The 21683-nt window shown below is 41.9% G+C and overlaps 2 protein-coding genes across 2 annotated transcripts; one reads left to right on the forward strand and one right to left on the reverse strand.

Moving 5' to 3' along the window:
* The first annotated feature begins 3147 nt into the window (after positions 1-3147).
* Positions 3148-6863, forward strand: clns1a (chloride channel, nucleotide-sensitive, 1A). The gene is made up of 8 exons (XM_061072987.1): positions 3148-3581; positions 4222-4358; positions 4508-4651; positions 4994-5104; positions 5351-5356; positions 5529-5702; positions 5812-5878; positions 6516-6863. Coding segments are annotated over exons 1-8 (759 nt in total). The 5' UTR covers positions 3148-3462; the 3' UTR covers positions 6517-6863.
* Positions 6864-7842: 979 nt separating this feature from the next.
* Positions 7843-10840, reverse strand: aqp11 (aquaporin 11). The gene is made up of 4 exons (XM_061072621.1): positions 10576-10840; positions 9118-9741; positions 8073-8189; positions 7843-7943 (listed from the first exon to the last, which is right to left on the reverse strand). Exons 1-4 carry the CDS (start codon positions 10838-10840, stop codon positions 7843-7845), a joined length of 1107 nt encoding a protein of 368 aa, XP_060928604.1.
* Positions 10841-21683: the final 10843 nt, after the last annotated feature.

The following is a 21683-nucleotide window of genomic DNA, read 5'->3' on the forward strand; positions in this document are numbered from 1 at the left end:
CGATGTTCTGTTCTTAGTCCTCTTGTAAAATATAGTGTTATATTTTCTATATGAAGGAGAGGAGTTGAGATGCTGCTGTGGTGGATGGACGCACGTCTTCATCTGTGTGTTGAGACTTTGAACAGAACAGAATGTTTCCCGAGAGCCGAGCGCTGCTCTTCTTCAGACTGTGTTGTACATGTTCAGAGGTTTTTAAACATTTCCTACCCCCCCGAGTTTTTAAAGAAGGAACAAAGCTTTATTTTTTTGATTGAGGCTCAGGGGAGGAAGAAGAACGTCAGTCACCAAACAAACTGAACCTTTTCTTTAGTCAGCCGGTGGTCCGGGGGTCTCCCACCAGCCGGTCCCGGGGGTCTCCCACCAGCCGGACTCGGTAAAACCGTTTTATTCTGCTGATTCCAGATGTTTCTCTTTCTTCTCTCTGTCTAAACTCTGCTCCTTTGTCTTAATCAGACCTCTAAGATTTATTAACATGTGAGAAACAAAACATTTATTAACCAACGTGCTGCAACTTTACAGCAGAAACCTCCACATGATGACATCATCAGTTCTCTTTAAACAAATCTTCCATTTTACCCACATTTTACTTTTTCTGCCAAAACTACAACTGTTCATCCAGTGATCGACACTAAAGCTTTAATCAAACACATGAATATGAGTGAAGGTGATTGGACAGAACGTGGTTTAACTTCCTGTTTCATACAAACAGACAAAACAAACTGATGTTCGAGGACGAATCTGTTTATGAATTCAACTTCTTAATTAATGGAAAGAGAAATTTTCAGCTGAATCCAAACTTTCATTTATATTTTTATCAGAGTCCGGATTTGATCCCAGTGAAAACAGCCTTTTAAACAGGTCTCAATCTGGTTCAACAGAAATCCTCAAAAAATATAGATTCAATATTATGATTATAATATTATAATTTTCCTTTGTCTCTTCCACCTGTTTTATTAAACAAGGACTTTGCAGAACAGATTTTAAAGTTTTCAGGAGACGTTCACTGATTTTAAGAAAACAAACAAAAGTTCATTCCAGCTTCGATTCTTCAAACAACGCTTCAACGACAGGAATATTTTATTTTTTACGTCACAAATCAGGAGACAGTGATGAATCTTTTATAAAAAACTAGAAAATCATTTTGTTGTCAGATAGAAAAGTCTTTTATTTCTATAACCTCATTTAACCTAAAACATCAGTCACTTGTCAGAGAAAATAAAACTAAATTCTGCTTTTATATTCACTTTAAAGTTCATTGTGTCGTGAATTTGTCTCTTTTTCAAAGTCAAATTCTGTCATTTACCTCCTAAAAAGATTAACAACCCAGAAAGGATGAAAAACTTCTGTTTGGTTCTGGGTGTTTTTGTGTTTTAAAAAATTTCAGTTGGGAAAAGTCCCCAAAGTCAGATTGAATTATTCATTTGATGGTGAAGTTCTCGGGTTTAGTTCTAAACTCTGATGTGTTCATCATCAGAGTTTGTGACGAAACTGATCCCAGAGTCGCCGGCACTTGAATCTCTCAACGTGGTTTCAGGTACTTTCCTCTTCTTGTTCAGTTGAGACCAAAACAAAAGACCAACCGACTCTGTTTAACTTCCTCTCAAGTTACCGTTAAGATCTCGTTACAGATTCAAACAGAGCGAATCCCCTTAAAGCCGACATCTCCATCACGTCCTTCATGAATAACTGTCTGATAGTATTAACGACCCCAACTCAAATCTCGTGAAAAAAAAGATTTCAGCTCCTCTGCAAAGATCAGTATTTTTATAATGTTCGTTTTTTTACTCAGTTTATAATTTCTTGTTTTTCTTCCTCATGTTGATGGAGACGTTTGACGTCTGTGTTTTCCTCTGTGACAGATTCTGTTGGTTTTACAATGTTCAGTAAAGTGAGATGTGGATTCACTGAAAACAGGATGTGACTGCAGCTCCTTTCATTTCTCTGTTGTACTGTTGCTGTAGTTTCTCTGTAACATAAATGTTTTCTAAGTTATTAAACCAACATCCAGGCATCTCCTCAAACACACACACTCTGCTGTCGTGACCTTTTATTCCATCAGCTGAGAGAAGTTCCACTCGTCCTGATCAGACACGTGGATCATTCAAAACTGTTTCTCTGCTCAAACTACAAAATGTGAAGCACAAGCCAAAGATAGTTTGTTTAGGTCCAATTTTAACAGAAGATTTTTCTGTTAACCGACAGAGGAACAAGAAAATAACCAGAAGTGCCTTACATACTGAATTAAATTTAAATCTAAGCTAAGCTAATCTCCTAATTTCAATTGTCAGCACACAACTTGAATATAATGGTGTATTTATAGTTACAGTTTAAAAAACAACATATTTTGGCTCAAAAACTTAAAACAATCTAAAGAGTTGCTAATTAATAATTTTGTTATTGAAATATAAATAATAATAATCAATAATCGATTTGGTGATTTGTAGAAACACTTATTTTCTAAATTCGTGAAAAACAAGAAGCGTCTGTTTGGTTCAAATCTGTTTATTCAGCGTCAGGGGCGTGCTGCTCTCTAGTGGCCACAGTGAATAACTACAACAACGCTTCTCTCTAATCAAGCTAGACACAATGGCATAAGAACTTCCGGTTTCCAAAATTAAACCGTAAATCACGCGGATGTAGTTACACAGTATAAACCCATGATTATTGCTCAGGCAAATACATTTATTTTTAAATTCAGTCAGAACTTTTTCTTTGCTGCTTTTTAAAATATGATCTTTAATATTTTATCCAATATAAATTCTCGAAGGAGTAAAGAGCAATTTGGAGTATCACTTTTTTCAAATCAATTATTATTTCCTGATATATATCGCTTTATTTGTCCAATTAAAGGATTTGTTTGGTTTGTTCCTTCACATTATACATTATTGAGATAAACATTTCTTTCATTAAAATAGGAAGAAAAGTATGTTTAATAAATTAATAAACAAACTCGCCTTAAAGTCAAATAAAAGACAAAATATCTTAAATCTTCATACATAATATTAATACATTTTCCAAAATATATAAACTTGTAGTTACACAATGTGGCCACCGGAGGGCGAACACACTTATCAAGGTGGATAAGTTAGCACACAAACACTTCCGGTATGGAAGCATCTTGTCGCGATATTTCACCTTTGGCAGCTCGACGCGGATCCGTCATGTCCGGGTTTCACGCGTCGCGCTTCCCGCTCTGATCCGAGAAGAAGCTGCAGAGACACCGCGTCCCGCCTCCAGTGGACCGGGTTAGTGAGAGTCTGTCCCGGGTTAGAGAGAGCGTGTCCCGGGTTAGTGAGAGCGTGTCCCGGGTAAGTGGGAACTGGTCCCGGGTTAGGTCGCAGCCTCGTGGTTCTCCTCCTCCGCAGAGACTGTACCGGGCTAGTGGGAGCTTGTCCCGGGTTAGTGGAAACTTGTCCCGGGTTAGGTCGCAGCCTCGTGGTTCTCCTCCTCCTCGCAGACACGATGGTTCTCCTGCAGAACCTCTCTCCGCCCACAGGGGGCGTCCGGCTGCAGCAGGCCGACACCGCGGCGGTGCTGGACGGGCAGCGGCTCGGCTGCGGGACGCTCTACGTCACCGAAGCGTGAGTGTTGCTTTGTCTCCGGGAACTTCCGGGTTGGTGTCCATTCATAATGTTAGGCTTTTGACAAACAAACAAACAAGCAAACAAACAGGAAAAACAAAATAAACAAAACGTCTGCCCGACGCCTCACAGGAAGCACTTCCGGAGTGGGCTCTTTCACAATAATAACCGGAAATGAATTGGTTAAGCTAATTTGCGGAGCAACTAAAATTAATTAATCACTTTGGTGATCGATAGAACTTTTATTGGGAATGATTTTATGATTTTATGAATGATATTAACAACTTAACCCAATCCACAAATGATCAGACAAAAAGTCAAATCACCAAAATGCCTCTAAACAAACTGAATCAGACTAAATGTATTATTATCAACAGACACAATTGACTGTTTTAAGTTAAATTAAAGTTTCATTCCAGCCTCAGCTTCAATGAACTTTTTCCATCTAAGCAGATATTTAAGTTCTTCATTAAAATAATATTACCTTCTGAGGACTTCTGGTTCCTCTCTTACTTCCTGACACTGTCAAACAATCCTTTAATAACTAAAACACGTGTAAATCTGCTGTTTATTGACCTTTTCCACTGGTTCTGCAGCTCACATGCAAACAACTCATTTCTTTGTGTTGTGTTCTTCTCAGGCGTCTGTCGTGGTTCGACGGCTCCGGGATGGGTTTCTCTCTGGAGTATCCCACCATCGGCCTGCACGCCATCTCCAGAGACGTCAGCACTTTCCCTCAGGAACATCTCTACGTCATGGTCAATGGCAAACTCAGCGGTGAGGTCAAACCTCCTGTTGCACCTTGGTTGTGCTATCGAGGGTATTTCTGAGTGTGTTTATATCTCAGGACACTAGGATAAGATCTGCACGTGTTGTCAGTCTCTGCTGGAACGAGTTTCACACACTTACACCTTCATCCCTCTCAGGTGAGAATGAGGCAGACATGGCAGAGAAACCAGCTGAGGAAGATGAAGTAGAAGAAGAAAATGGCGGCGGCAGCAGCAGTGGGGATGATGGCGAAGAAGGACCAATCACAGAGATCCGATTTGTGCCCGGCGACAAGGCGGCATGTGAGTGACGGCACGTTGGATGAAACTGACTTCATCTCCTGAAACTGAGGCTTTGCAAAGTCACAGCTCCACAAGTGCAAATGATTTAAAAACACTTAGTACAGGGGTCAAAACATATGAATATTAAAGTAGCAAGTCAAACCATCTCTTGTGAATGTCTGTAAATTCTACGAGTACTTTTGAAAACCCCAGGCTGTAGAACTCAACTCTTTTCTTTATTGAATATTATTTTATCTGAGTGTTTTCCATAGAAAAGATGATCCTGCTTTAAAAACAACAACAGAACCTGTGACCTGCTGCTGCAGTTGTTGAGTGTTTTGTGCGTGTGTGTGTTACCTTCAGTGGAGCCCATGTTCTCTGCGATGTGCGAGTGCCAGGCGCTGCACCCGGACCCCGAAGACGCCGACTCCGACAACGACTTTGAGGGAGAAGAGTACGACGTGGAGGAGGCTGGTGAGGACACACACACACACACTCACACATACACAAAATCATTCATGCAAACTCACAAACACACACATTCCAATGTTATCAGTCTGTTATTAATTGTTTTAGCACCATCAGCCTCTGATAATCCATGTTGCTCCGGTTCTAGTTGTTGTCACGTGAAGAACTCCACCTGCTGCAGTTCAGTTTCTCTGATGTTATTGACTCTGTCTCTGTTTCTTCTTCTCTGGTTTTCTGGCTCTTTGGTTGCAGAAGCAGGTGAGAAGTCAAACATTCATCACTGCACAATTACACAGATAAATATCCTGCCTGCTCCGATTCAGTGGCAGACAAGTATATGTACTGTTGTGTGGAGAATCCATCACAGTCACCGTCTCTCTCCTCCTCCTCCTCCTCCTCCTCTTCCTCCTCCTCTTCCTCCTCCACCCAGAGCACGGCCACCGCGACATCCCGACCTTCTTCACCTGTGACGAGGGTCTGTCATCGCTCACGCAGGAGGGCCAGGCCACGCTGGAGCGGCTGGAGGGGATGTTGGCTCAGAGCGTTTCTCAGCAGTACCACATGGCCGGGGTCCGGACTGAGGAGAGCAAAGCTGAATTTGAAGGTTTGGAACTCAGACACACACACACAGACCCACACACAGACCCACACACAGACCCACACACAGACCCACACACAGACTCTCATCAGTTGTGTGATTGTGTTGATGACAGATGGGATGGAGGTGGATGCAGCAGCGCTGGAGCCCGGTCAGTTTGAGGACGCAGACGTTGATCACTGGTAAGTCACCGTACGACTGTTAACACCTGAAGATATCTAACGAGGATCCGGTGGTTAACAACCATCTTACCATCAAACAATGTCACGGTTGTCGCGGTAACCCTGGTTGTCCACAGTTACACTAACGTGGCGTTCACTCGCAGTCGTTTGACGTACAAGCACCAGTCACAGTTTTCATTCCACTGTAAATCATTGTGAATCTTTGTGACTTCTAAGTATCTTCTGCTCACGTTACACTTTTTGAAAAGTGCTCTGAATACATTTTACGATTGTGATGATTAAGAGTAAATTTATAAAAATGATTCCATCTCTTGTCACTTGGTAACTTCCCTGAATCTGCATATTTTATTTTGAAGTCGAAGTTTTAAAAGTAAAAGTTTCAACTTGACACTTGAACTTCAGCACTAAACCAACTTTGAGTGGTTTGTATGAACTAAACATCAGGAACATTGTGGTTTCTGAAAATATTATGATTCAACAACGCTCACTGACTTGTTCACTGACCTGTCACAAGAAATACATTTCTGTAAAGATTTGACAAATGGCTCAAAGCATCACCATAAAGAATACAGATCATCAGAATCATATGTGATCACAATGTGATAGAACAACATCTGATTGTTATCTGTCTCTGTAGATGGAGGTCGTCTCAGCAGCCAATCACAGCACTGGAGTTGCATCATGGGATTGGAGAGGAGGACAGTGGCTGTTCTTTCAGCTCTTACTTCTACTCTCTCTCCATTTTCGACTTCAAACTTATTTTCCCCACTTGAAGACATCCCAGTAGTTTCCTGTAACAGTTTGTCTTTGTGTCTTTCTGCACTTGTGTGAAACAGGAGAAAACTCTCACATCATGTTGTTTCCTGTTAAAATACCAGTTTGTGTTGGTTTTGTCCCAAAAGACAAATGTCATATCGGATTTTCCTGCTCAGGAAAGTTCATGTCTTTGTATCAAATGTCAATAAATGATAAGATTTTGTAGGAATTTCTTTGCCTTTTTTTATTACCTCAGTTAGGAGGTTATGTTTTCACCTGTGTCTGTTTATCTGTAAGAAGGAAAACTACGACCACTGGTTTCAAGGGGGCTGGAAACAAAAACCATAGTTTGATCCAAGATGTAGATTAAGAAACATTTGTAGGATTAAAAAATACTTTGTTCAGTCTTATTTTTACCTAAACTGTTTCCAATGGGACATTTTTTGTTACTCCTCACATTTCTGAAACGTGAAATTAAAAAAATCTAAATTTCTAAATATTGATTGTTCTCTTAATTTGAGTTCTTTAATTCCTGCCTGACTTCCAGTATGATCTACACACTGAAACAAACCAGTCGCTCAATCAGATTTCAACTGTTTATTCCAGTTTTTACACAGAATTCAAAAGGCACCGGTTCCATCTGTGCAGATCTGAAACATGCTACTGGTCACTTCTACATTGTGCTGGTCTCTGGAATGTCACATTAAGTATTCATATTATTAAATATAAGCACTTTGTAAATAAAAGTTTATTTAGTGTATTAGTACCACATATATTCCATTATCACTTCTCCCATTATTCAGTGAATTAAGTAATTAAATTAAGTTTTATAACCAGAGGATACAGACTATAAACAGGAAATGATGATGTCTCCACTTCCTCCCACATTCACAAAGCCCAAAAAACCTCTGATACAATCGCTGTCATCTTGTGGAGCCAGAGTCTTTGCAGCAGTGACCAGGTGGTGGCGCTGCAGCTTCAAGGTGCCGCTGATGCACTGGCTCAACCAATCAGGAGTCGGCCTCTGATGAAGTTTGAATCCTTGAACAGTGATCCCTCGACCTCCTGCTGTGAAGTCGAATCAGCAGATTAACATCTCGAGAGTCTGGATCATCACTGAGGACGAACGACAACCTTCAGGTTAAAGTGTCTTCTAAGAAAAGTGTGTATCAGTGTCTCCCTCTGTGCTGCAGGAGTGAACCTGAGGCTCACGTCCTCTTCTTTGTCTCCACGGGACCAGGGACAGACGGCGGTTTCCATGACAACAGAGGGCCGAGTCGATCAAACAGCAGCACGGAGCTCATCATACCTGGAGCCACACAAGTGTAAAGAAGAGGAGGAAAAAACGTCAGGTCAACATGTTGCATAGTGTAGATTTACGATGGTTCATGCCCTCCAGACTGATTCCTGGGGTCCGGGTCCGGGTCGGGGGTCTTACCCAGCAGGGGGCCCAGCCAGTAGACCACACAGTACTCCAGGAAGGAGTGACCGCTGCAGGGGAACTGAGTGGAGAAGGCCAAGGCCGGATTGAACACGGCTCCGGTCCAACGGCCGCCTGGAAAAACACAAACACACACGTCAACTTAGAAAGGACAAAATTATCATTTACAACTCCTACAGGAACAAGTGGAAACTGCTCTGAGATCAGTTTCTCTCAGGAGGAAAGTTAATGTTTTATGATCAAATAGCTGTGAAACATGTTATTAGACATCAGGAGTTACGGGTTGTGCTGAGTCATGTTCAGACTGAATGGTTTTATATGTATATGCCACTTGTCTTGCAACATTAAATAACCACTGAGCGTTCTAGATTGAATGATGATTCTGTATTGGTGAATGTATTAACTTATCTTTTGTCTTCTAATGGTTTGTTTTGTATATAATGGTTTTTATTTGTCTTAATGAAATAACTTCACTCGAGTCTCTCAGCTTCTTTCTGAAACACTTCTGTGTGCTCACAGGGAAAAAGACACAAATGAAGGAAGTAAACAGTCGAACTGGATTTTAACTTCCATCTCGTGAACATGCCTCAGATGTTTGAAGATTCCTGTATGAATTATGTTTAGTAGATAAATGAAGTGACACTGAGGAGGAGGTTTGAATCAGATCTGTACATGTGACTCTGGATCCTTCATGTTGCTCTTCATGTGACTGAGCTGTTTGATGCATTAGATCAGATGTTGTGCAGGTGAGTTGGAACCTGTCAGCTGTTGACCTTTGACATTTTGTGATTATTTTAAATAAATGTATGGTTTTAATCTATTTTTGCTTCCGTTTTTGTGTTGTGTGTACTGCAGAATTATACAACTTTCTTTATACTATACATAAAGTGGATTTTGTGATTAAGACATCCCAGGAAAACCCCACGGATAAGCTTGTATAATTTCTGTGAGATGAACTAAAACAAGACTAATTGTAAAGGCAACATAAGACAATACAAAAAAGAAAAACAATTTAATGACCTTTGACCTCACGGTGTCATACCTGCATAAACCACTGATGCGATGACCGCAGCTAGCGCGTGCACGCGGTACTTCTCCTCCACCGAGCGCGTGCACGTGAGGGCAGTCTGCACCGCGAACGCGCACGCGAGCTCCACGGCGGCGGCCTGGTGCAGAGGCGCGTGCACGGGGCTCACGCACCGGTACCCGAGCAGCTCGTGCAGCACGTGCAGCCGGGACCACCCGAGACCCCTGAGCAGCGGGACCGCGGCGCGTGCACCGGCGGCCGCGGCGAACTGGCACGCGATCCTCCGCAGGGCCACGCCCACCGGGATGCGCGCACGGTACGCGTGCACGAGGGTCCCGGTGGGGTTCCCCGTGCACGCGCCGCTGAAGGTGAGCGCGTGCACGACGGCGGCCGCGTAGGTAAGCGCGAGCGCCACGCGGGGGTCCACCCCCCCCAGCTGGGTCAGCAGCTGGAGCTCGTGCGTGCACATGCACAGCTGGAGGGTGCACGTGAGCTCCAGCGCGTACACGCACAGGCGCGTGCCCGCGAGGCTCCGGGTGATCAGCCTGCGGGTCCCCGCGAAGAGACCGACGGTCCCCGCGAGCACGAGCACGGTCCCCCCCACGTCCGAGGAGCTCATGTCCCCGGGAGACAGGTGCTCTGCGGCGGGGACAGAGTCCGGTGAGGAGCGGAGCTGCTGGAGCCTCCTCCCGGGATCTGGTCTCTCTCTCCCCGGGATCTGGTCTCTCTCTCTCCCCGGGATCTGGTCTCTCTCTCTCCCCGGGATCTGGTCTCTCTCTCCCCGGGATCTGGTCTCTCTCTCTCCCCGGGATCTGGTCTCTCTCTCTCCCCGGGCTCTGGTCTCTCTCTCCCCGGGATCTGGTCTCTCTCTCTCCCCGGGATCTGGTCTCTCTCTCCCCCTGAATCAGAATCAGAAGTATTTTATTGCCAAGTACGTTCACACATACAAGGAACTTGCTCTGGTTATTGGTGCAAACAATGAACATAGAAACATAAAAACGCAATAAATACAACATGCATAGGAGAGCAATAAAAAATAGGAAACCAGTTTATATTTACTCACTGTTTACTTCTTATTTACTCACTTTTTACCAATATTTATACAAAGTAACATTTATTTTGAGATAAACATTTCTGAATAAAAAAATATAACAAATATAAATGTGAAGTAAAAAGTGAAATGCTAAATGCAAAACAGTTAACAGTGTCATATTGCAATATGCAATGTAATGCAGTATAATATAGTGTGATATGATATAATGTGTTAATTTAACACATCCTAGAGGTGTGGGGGTGGAATAAAAGTCCGAGTCAGGTGGGGGTCCCGGGCATTGTTGATAAGGCCCACTACAGTCGGGAAGAAGCTGGTCTTGTGGCGGGAGGTTTTGGTCCTGATGGCCCGCAGCCTCCTGCCCGAGGCAAGAACCTCAAAGAGTTTGTGACCCGGGTGAGAAGGATCGGCTACAATCTTACCTGCACGCCTCAGGGTCCTAGAGGCAAACAGGTCCTGGAGAGATGGCAGATTGCAGCCGATCACCTTCTCAGCAGAACGGATGATCCGCTGCAGCCTCCTGTTGTCGTTAGTGGTGGCAGCAGCGAACCAGATGGTGACGGAGGAGGTGAGGATGGACTCGGTCAAGGAAGGTCGCTCCCTCCGGCGGATGGAAGCCTCAGCTCTGCTCCGGCTCTGCGGATCTTTGCGGGATGATGCGGCATCAGGTCCGGAGCAAATGAGCATCGTCAGGTCGCTCACATGGTGCGGAAGTGCCTGAGCTCCACAGTCCTCCTCCTGGTCCTTCTCCTCCTCCTCCTCCTCCTTCTCCTCCTCCTCCTGCTTCTCCTCCTCCTCCTTCTCCCCCTTCTCCTCCTCCTCCTTCTCCTCCTCCTCCTTCTCCTCCTCTTCCTTCTCCCCCTTCTCCTCCTTCTCCTCCTCCTTCTCCCCCTTCTTCTCCTCCTCTTCCTTCTCCCCCTTCTCCTCCTTCTCCTCCTCCTCCTCCTCCTCCTCCGCCTCCTGCTAACGTTACTGCTCCTCTCTTCTTTCTATCCTCTTCTTTCTCCTTCCTCTGGCTCCTTTGTCAATTTTGCATTTCTCCTCATGTTCACTTATAAATAATATAAATATATATCAAGGTGAAATTCAAAGCAACTGATGGAAAAATACATCTCAACATTCACCTGGAGGGAGTACCAGGGGTCAGAAGTCCTAGGAGACATATTATTAATTTTGGAATTCATTTCCCAAAGTTAAAGACATTTTAAAGTGATTATCCTCCTTTGATCCTTTGGATGATTCTCACTCATTCAGTCAAACTGCTGAGGCCTCACACCGGCTTCAGATTCATCTTTAAATTAACAAGAATGATGCATTTTGTCTTCATCACTTTCATCAAATTGCTTCAAGAGGTTTTATTATGGTAAGTGTGACAGTGATATTTATTGTATTAATGATTAAAAATACTTTGATATCTGGAAGCTCAACCTTAGACTCAGTATTGAAGCCGCACGCTGGAGAGGAACGAGCTGAAATGTCTGTATTTTATTCCCTTCAGAAACATGATTAGATTAAAGGAGAAACAGCCTTTTTATATATTTCTTTTCTGTCTCTAAAAGTGATCTTATGTTAAAGAATTCGTGAAGCTCGTTGTACCACTAGATGGCGCTGTCTTATCATTCTGTTCTTCATAAACTGTTCATCATGTCATGAAAATTGATCAGTTTCTTTTATAAATGTATCCCTCAATAAAACAATACACGGTGAATTAAATGATGATGAAAATGTTTTATTGTGGTCATTCATTTGGTGGATTGGAAAGTTGGAATCTATCTTGAATGGATTTTTCATAAAGGAAAAATTCTTCATGTAGGTTAAAGTCTTTAACTCTCAATCTCACAGATAATTTGCTATGAATTTGAAGTTCTCGATATGTAATAAACATAAACATAATATGCTAGAATGCCTGGGAGTCATCAGAAACCTCTTCCTTTGCTTCTGCAGATTCTGTTCCTGCCTCCATTAGATTCCCAAAGACCTGTGAGTGAAAGTGTCACATTCACCAGAGCAATAACGGCTTTTAACAAAGAGACAACACCAGCTCTGATTTTAGACATTTATTTTAAATAAATGTATGGTTTTAATCTATTTTTGCTTCAGTTTGTGTGTTGTGTGTACTGCAGAATGATACAACTTTCTTTATACTATACATAAAGTTGATTTTGTGATTAAGACATCCCAGGAAAACCGCACTGATGAGCTTGTATAATTTCTGTGAGATGAACTAAAACAAGACTAAATGTAAAGGCAACATAAGACAATACAAAAATGAAAAACAATTTAAAAAGAATTATAATGAGAGTAGGAATACATAACTACATTGGAACAAATAAGTTCATCTGCACATAGTATTTTGATATAAATATCCTTTTTCTCAACAACAACAATAACTATAACTGTACGGTCCATGAGACAACGGGTTTCCACCATTTTATCTGATGTTTGGTCTACTCCTCTTACCTGTTGATGTGATGTTTGAGAGTGTTCTCTTGGATGGAGAGACTGTGAATATTGATGCATATGTTCAGTCTTGAGGAAGGGACCTGAGGGAGGTAACCTTATTGGCTCAGAGGAACATCAGAAAGCAGCAGGCGAAAAAGGCAGAGGGGTATAACAAGAAGGTGAAGGGGTTTCCTGTTGAAGTAGGAGACAGAGTCCTGTTATCGAACAAAGGGGAGAGAGGTCAAAAGAAGCTGGCTGACCATTGGGAGGGGGTGGTGTATGTGGTTGTGGGTAAAAATGGGGGTCTTCACAAATATAAAATTCCCCATCCTGTGACAGGTCGGATTAAGACAGTTCATCGGAATTTGATCATGCCTGTTAATTTTCTACCACTACCTTCTTGGGGGGAGGGTGATAAGGAGATCAGCCTCTCGTCTTCCACTACTGGTCAGAACCAAGATTCTACAGGTACCTCGAGTCAGAGGGTGCAGAGTGATATCTGATCTTCCTGAGTCTCAGGTTTTTGATGATAGCAAAAGTGCACGTCCAACATGTGGAGTGGATGGTGGTGTGACTGCTGAGCTGCAGGCTGAGGTGGGCATGGGATCTGATGGTTCACCTTCCAGCATACGTCAGACATTGGACAGGTCATTCAGTGTTCAGGGTATTGTGTCTGCTGTCAGTGATTCCATGGGTTCTGTTAGGACTTCATGTGGGGGGTCTGCAGTTGAAAGTGAATCTACAACTATGTCTAGGACTCTAGGTTAAGGGAGCAGGAGACGGCGAATTCCCTAGAGGGATTTCGGTTAGGTAGACTGGTTAGACCAGTAAACAGATTTATCCAGATGATGTTGATACAAAAGGTGGGAATTGCCAACTAAGGGATCTTTTTTATTAAGGTGAACAATGTTACAAAAAAGGAACATGGGGGATTTTGGGGGAGCATAACTTTGTGGGCGGGTTGCAGTTGTCTGTTATCTTAAGTACACATTACTGACACTGTGTTTATTCCATATCCTTAAAATGTGTATATGGCAGGTTTTCCAATGGTTGAGCGTATGACTGATCACCTCCCATTCATCCTGATCCTTATCCTACACCGGCTTGCTTTCTGTCACAGGATCGTTTTTAAAATCTTACTTTAAACTTTTACATTTCTTAACAGATTAGCACTGTCTTATTTATCCAGCTTCTCATTATGAACACTCCAGTTAGGGAACTGAGATCAGCCACTCAACTGCTCCTCCTTCGCAGTGGACGCCTCAAACCTGTGGAACAACCTACCACTTCACATTAGATCTGCCCCGTCGGTAACACTATTTAAATAACTAGCAAAAACACACCTGTTCTCACAGGCGTTCTCATCCAGTTGATGCGGTTTCATCGCAGCTGATTTTATTTTCTTATCGTATTTTTTATATTTTACACAGGCACTTGTGATTTCCAGGAGAAGAAGATGCAGTCCGACCAAAATGTTGAGCGTCTTGAGGTACGGAAAGGACACGTGGATGTTGTTTATATACATTATATATTTGATCCTCAGGATATCTTCATAACCATACCATGTATATTCCCATTCATAGGCAGTGAATCAGAAGCTGATGACGTTGATCCGAGTGCTGAAGGAGCAGGTCAGTGGTGCAGGGAGCTGATATTTTACAACCAAGAAACGAGTGAAGTGATATGATAACACAAAATGCTCAAAAAGATTTGTTCCTTTACAGCAGCTGGCAGAGAACAGTCGAGGAAACACGTGTTGTGGAGACGGGTGGCTCCTGGAATTTTCTTGTTTAACCTGATCATTAATTTGTCTCAGCTCGCCCTGTTCTTAATGGAATACTAAAGTTTATGAATACAATTAACGTTAGATGCAACTTCAAAGTAATGAAATTACTCTTAAATATTTAATCTTCAAAAGAATAAAATGATTGTTGGATAACACAAATGCAAATACGTTTTTTATTGGATGACACAAAGGCAAAGTAATACCTTATAAAAAGAAAACTTTAAAGTAAGGACAATACCTCAAAGCAATACAAACACACTTTCAAAGCAATAATATTAATACACTTTATTTGTATAGCAGCTGTTATACAAGAAATGCAGCTCAAAGTGCTTTTAAAGAGGAAAATATAAATAAGTTCAAGATTATTATTTTTTTTAAATGTAAGTCATACAAGGAGACAGATTTTATGTAACATCAGAACATGTTAAATTAAACCTAACCCTGATACAAATGATACAAGCACAGGCGTGTAGCAAGTGCAATATCTATATAAAGTTTGAAGTAAAGATAAACATTTTCCTTTTTAAAGACGTTTATTGAACAAGCCTCCCTGATATTCAGCAACAGTCTAAATAATACAAGTTAAACATTTTGTCTGATGATAACTTCAAACCAGTAGCTGCCTTATAAAAAACTGTCACCAGGCCCAGTTGACTTGCAACAGACAGTGTAGGCCAGAGTGGTGCACCATTATTAAATTAAGGTTATTTTTCATGGGGCAGTTTGAAATATTATTGTATAAAATTACAGTTTGCAAATTTTAAAAATCATACTAAAATAGGGATACAGCATGTCAGGTGAGGTTGACGCCCACAGCACAGAGTGTAGGTGCAGCAGCACATGTGCTAATGTTTGGGCTCCTGCAGAGAGGTGGACAACTCTGCATACAGTGTCTGAACATTATCATGTTTTCTGCTATGTTCATTGTTTTAGCGGGTTTCCACCGCTGAATAATTTTGACACCACTGCTAAATAACGCTATGTATATTGCACAGGCGATGAGCACGCAGTAACTTCATGCAGACACTGTTTGTTTCCACAACTGTGTGTATACATGGCGGTCAGTGTGCAGGAAAAAGTCTGAAAATCCCAGTTTTCTGTTTAGATGTTGATGGACGGACAATAAATTCTAACAACATTGGATTTGAAGTGTGCTTTAAAGAAAAAAACATTCACAACGCAGATGTAAAGACACTACACTTGCACTTGTGATTTCACACAGTTTTTTTGTGTAATTCCAGGAGGAGAAGATGCAGTCCGACCAAAATGTTGAGCATCTCGAGGTACAAAAGGATACGTGGATGTTGCTTATATACATTATTTATTTTCTCCTCAGGATATCTTTATAACCATACCATTTATATTCCCATTCATAGGCAGTGAGTCAGGAGCTGATGACGTTGATCCGAATGATGAAGGAGCAGGTCAGTGGTGCAGGGAGCTGATATTTTACAACCTAGAAATGAGGGAAGTGATGTGATAACACAAAATGCTCAAAATGATTTGTTCCTTTACAGCAGCGGGCAGAGAACAGTCGAGGACGCATATTGTGGAGATGGGTGGCTCCTGGAATGTTCTTGTTCAACATGATCATGAATTTGAATCGACTCGCCCTGTTCTTAATGGAATACTAATCTTTTCAATAAAAGTTATGGCAAAAGAAGTGAAAAGCAATTTGGTCAAATTACTTTTTGAGAGAAGATTTAAAAGGTTCCTCAGATATTAACCTTTTTTAAATTTAAGCTTTTTTATCTTTGAAGAATTAAAATTCACAAAACTCCTGATTTCTTTCTTGTTTTTATAGTTCTTTCAATTACCTGTATTTCTTTTTTAAATTTTGTTTTGTTTTCTTTTTAATGTCACTTCAATATATTATGTAACTTAAAATCAGTTTCCTTATGACTTACATTTTGACAGGTTTTTATTTCTTTAGCATTTTTTAAAATCTTTATTAACAAGTTTATATTGTATCTATAATATACATGAATCAATTGAGATGCATTTCTTATATGAAAGGTGCTTTCAAAATATAGTTTATGAATACAATTAACATTAGATGATGCAACTTCAAAGTAATAAAAGTACTCTTAGATATTACATCTTCAGAAGAATACAATTATTGTTGGGTAACACAAATACAAATACGTTTTTTCTGGATGACACAAATGTAAAGTAATACCTTATAAAAAGACAACTTTAAAGTAAGGACAATTCTTCAAAGCAATACAATCACACTTTCAAAGCAATAATATTACTACACTTTATTTGTATAGCACCTTTTATACAAGAAATGCAGCTCAAAGTGCATTTAAAGATGAAAATATAAACATGTTAAAGATTTTTTTTAAAAATGTAAGTCATATAAGGAGATTTTATGTAACATCTGAACATGTTAAATTAAACCTAACCCTGATACAAATGATTCAAGCACAGGAGTGTAGCAAGTGCAAGATCTAATTAAAGGTTGAAGTAAAGATACATATTTTCCATTTAAAGACGTTTATTGAACTAGCCTCCCTGATATTTATCAGCAGTCTAAATAATACAAGTTAAACATTTTGTCCGATGATGACTTCAAACCAGTAGCTGCCTTAGTAAACTGCCACATGGCCCAGTTGATTTGCAACAGACAGTGTAGGCCAGAGTGGGGCATTCTGCCACGCCCTTTGAAAATTCCTTCAGAATACATACATTTTCACCACTTTCTAATTTTCTGCAAATGTGGTAAGAATTTGAGCATGTTAAAGCTCAAATTAAAGCCAATTCATTTGCCTAGAAAATAATAATAATCCTTACAATCTCAATAGGGCCTCACCCTGTCTCACTCTGTTCGGTGCTCGGGGCCTAATAATTATGTATAAGATGTTATGTAAATTTGTCTTTACAGAGGAGTAAGTATAAATTTCTACTTCTTTCTTGTTCAGCTTTATACTGACGGAGTTACACCTGAATGTAACACAGTTTGCAGGGGCCTGGAGGGAGCTGGAGTATCGGACTTTTCTCTGCATGTGAACGCACCACCGCTCTCTTTCACTCCGCCGGCGAGCTCGGACCCGCCCTGACATTTGAACGGACATCCGCGCCAGCCAATCAGCGACGGGCAAGGCTGGGCACTGACCAATGGTGTGCCGGGAGGGTCGCACAGAGGGGGCGGGACCCAGTGGCTAACAATAGCCGGAGCTCGGTTTACTGTGGAAGAAGCAGGAGGGAGACAGAGCGGAGCGGAGCCGGCAGGAGAGCGCTGTTCCCCGGGTACATGAGCCCCGCGTTGACCCCCAACTCTCCGGTATCTTTCCCCAGCTCCGGAGCAGCGGTGAGTGTTTCCACTTGCTCTTTAATTCAGCCGGTTACCTCCACCTGTACTCAGCCCTTCACCCCCCCCCCCCCCTCCCGGTGAGGCGTGGGGACCAGGGGCTGGTTCTCTGTGGGGAGGTGGGCTTCATGGGAACTGCAGCCGGGGAACCAGTGTTCTCCCATTCTGCACCTCCACATCCATGTGTTCACGCCCCGGTCCCCACAGGCCCGGCAGGATGCTGGGATGGTTTCTGCTCCCTGCACCGGTGTCCTCCCGGTTCTCCCCCGGGGCAACACGGGAGTTTTCACCGGTGATTCAACGACAGGCCGAGTCTCACGTCAATGAACGAATGAATGAATTTCAGAAAATCAGTTCCTCTAACGTGATTCATCAGAAAGTCCGAGCCATGCCCATTAACTGGAGTCCACGAAGAGAAGCTGCTCTGGAGAGCATTCGCATTCTAAGTTAATTTTCAGATCCTATCTGTGATGATCATTTTAATGAAGATAGTGTTATTGAATCTTTATTACATATTTTACCTATTACTTTAATTTTATGGCACCTTTGAAAACAAAGATCTTCACAGAGGATAAGATGAACTACAATAGCAAAAGTAAATAGACCGAATAAAGAAGAAGGAGAAGAGATGATAATAGAAACATAAGTAATGATGGAGAACCATTTGGTAAAAGCCTTTGGAGAGATGATTTAGAAAGAGAGAGGGAGCTCAGGTAAACTGCTCCACAGGGTTGGGACCCGTCACCTTTGGTCTTCAGTCCTGACTGAGGAGTTTCCACCAGGGTCTTATCAGAAGACCTGAGGCTACAGACTGGTCACTAGCTTGGGGTCAAGCCGTGCCACTTGAAAGTCAATGTCAATACTTTAAAGTGAAAAACCCACAGGCAGCCAATGATGGGAGAATAATGTCGGGAGGATAAGATCATGATGATTTTGTGACTTGGTAAAAACACCCTGAAGTAGAGCACTCATGTTTTAGTGGAGACGTTAGCACAGCACTACAATAATCCAGTTGAGACTAAATGCATGCATCGCTTAATGAGTGTCCGTGAAGTAATTAGACTAAGTTAGTCTTTTAACATAAGACTTGAGAGTCAGGATCTGCTCACACCGAGGTTTTTAGCTGTGAATGCCACACTGAGCTCTTACTTCTCTCTATTCAGCCAGATAGAGCGGCAAAGAAGCATAAATTCACTCTTATTTTGAAATGATCTGTTTAAAATACCTTTTATTGTTCCTATAAGGATGCCAATATGTCTGCGGTACTCGGTACAGACTTTACTTTGACCTCATTGTGCTTTTTCCTGCAGTTTCACGTCAGACACTGTATCTGTAGTTGCTGTAAACCTTGTAGTTTTCTATGATACATGAACAGTAATAAGTGCAACATGCACTGAAGCTCCAGTTTCCACGTGGCTCAGCAGAAATCACTGCACTTCCCTGGTCCCGGAGAGTTCAGTCGGTACTTACTCAAAGTGCCAGTAGATCTTTTCAGGAGGAATGTGTGTGGCATTGGCCGATCGGACCGTGTGTGTGTATCTGCTGCATCTTATTGATTACACACAGGCAGACTACAGCTCTCATCTACACTACCCTCCTCATTACTGCCCTCAGACCCTCCGCCTCATGTCTGAGTCAGCTGGATAAATACAGGCTTTCTCCTCCCGAGATGGGCTGACGTTGCACTTTGCTCCCGGTAGTTATAAAAAAATCCCCGGGCCTCTCATCTGAGACTGACCAGTTTCCTGAGTAGTGAAAAGCTGTAAGTGTGTGGAGCTGATTTAAAAGCATTGGTGGTTTGAGATTGAAGTTCCCGTTCTACTCAGATTGGATTCAGCTCAGTGTGAAATCCTCAGCTGTGTGAAAGTGAGAGAAGCTTAGTTTAACTGTCAGGGTGGAAATTGGTTCATGTCCAAACCAGCACCTGATAACAGTGTGTATATAAGTTAATAAGTCTGTTCCTAATTCTATCAAACCATTAATGCCTCACAGGGATAAGTTAATGATAATGATTTAAGTATAAACTCTACTGTCCAACATGAAAAATGGACAGTTAACCTGTTGAATCTTCATTTTTATTTACCGTTATAGAAATGAAATGAAGAGTCAATTAATATATTAGTCGATAGGAAAATGTATTGATTACTGTGTTATATTGTTATTATTACGATTATGATTATATTATCTCTGAGTTTTTGTATATTATAAAGAATATTGTTGAGTCACCGTCCATTGGTCAGACAAAATAGTTTTTTATGATTGTGTTCTGACAATTAATGTTTAATCTAGAAAGTGATCCGCAGAGTCGTATATAAAGGAGATAATCACTGGATCACTAAAGTAGTTTTGAATTTGTATTTACTGTAAATGAGCATTTAAGGAACTTTAAAATAAGGGAGAAACTGTGTTTTATACACAACCATACTGAATGTTATTGTTTTGCTTCTGATGGTAGCATTTAATGCAACCCCATCTTTTATGACTGAACAATTATATATATTTTCAATGTACTTGCAACTGAACTGAACCAGCGGATTAGGTTTTAGGGTCATTGACAGCCCAACGGTTGCCATGGAGACCTGGGTGAGGCAACAGGAGTGTTTTATGGCCCCGTGTGAAGCAGGAGGCCACCCAGTTGTCGCCTTGACACCTCAACAGCATGAGAGGGACAGAGGGAGGCTGGGAAGAGTTAATGACCCATTTGGCTCCTGTGGCTTTGGGCTTAGTAACTTCAGGAGACCAAGGAGCGTGAAGCCGTTTCCAAACAGGACCTGCGGGTAAAAGACGGGGAATTGGCTTCAGAGTTCACCTGCAGTTTACCTTTCACACATGCACAACGCAGCTGCAGGTTCACTGCACAGACTCGTTCACAGCAGCAACAAATCCTCCACATGATTCAGGAGAGAGGTGGAGCAGACAGAGGCAGGAAGTGACGTATTGACTCGGAGATCATGTGATCATGTTTACATCACCCAATCAGCTCTTATCACCACAAACTGTCTGGACATCTTCGTCTGTGTCTTCTACTTGTATGACTCCGCCTTTCCACCGGGAGATTTTTTCATCTTTTAGTTTTTTTCAATTTCTGTGTCTGTCGTATGTTAGAAGACACAAAACATTGGATCACTCAGGATGGAAACCAGGTGTAAACGGGTTCAATACCTCTTTGGTTTTTTCACACCTGTACTGAGAACTGTCGACTGAGATGAATTATAATGCCTGGTCTGAACAGGGCATAGGACATTTGGGAGAATATATAAACTCAGCTTCTTGCCGAGAGTTTAATTAAAATATGTTCATGTATATTCACTCCTTTATGGAGCAGACGAACAAAATATATCATGTTGGATTCCTGTACAGAAGAACACCACCTGCGCCCCAGAAATGTCAAACCTTCCCTTTGAATTGGTGGTTTTCTGCAGCGTCTGCAGTGTGTGAAGCATTACTGGAGTGTGTTGGTGAAGAGGGAGCAGAGGATGGGATCATCAGCAAACCCCAGGAGGAGATGAAAGATGTCTCTCTACAGTTCCGAACTTTCTTTCAAAAGTAATAAACTAATTTCTAAAACACAAGAATATAAAATGCAGCTATTAAGTGGCAGTTTTAAACAATTAATAAACTAAATCACTTGTTGACATGGATGTTGTTTCTGAGCAGTGTACACACAAACAGAAGCAACATAAATAGTAATATTGGCTGTTGAGCAGAACCTGCCAGCAGCTGAATAATGGATGTTCTGTCTGCCTGGAAGCTGCTGAGGCTGCGGAGCCTCGTCTAGACGAATACAGACCGAGCAACAGGACATGCTCTCTCCTCCTCTCTCCATGAAACAGACTGAGAACAGAGTGAATTCAGAGGAAAGCTGTGACCCTGGATGTCTTTCTGTTGAGTCATTTATCCACCTCATTGATGTGATGGCAGATGAAAGGTGATGGTGCATCTCTAAGCCATTAATAGTATGATTCAGGGTCAACAAAGATGGTCCTATT

Source organism: Limanda limanda, chromosome 6 (assembly GCF_963576545.1).
Source record: "Limanda limanda chromosome 6, fLimLim1.1, whole genome shotgun sequence".
NCBI lineage: Eukaryota > Metazoa > Chordata > Actinopteri > Pleuronectiformes > Pleuronectidae > Limanda > Limanda limanda.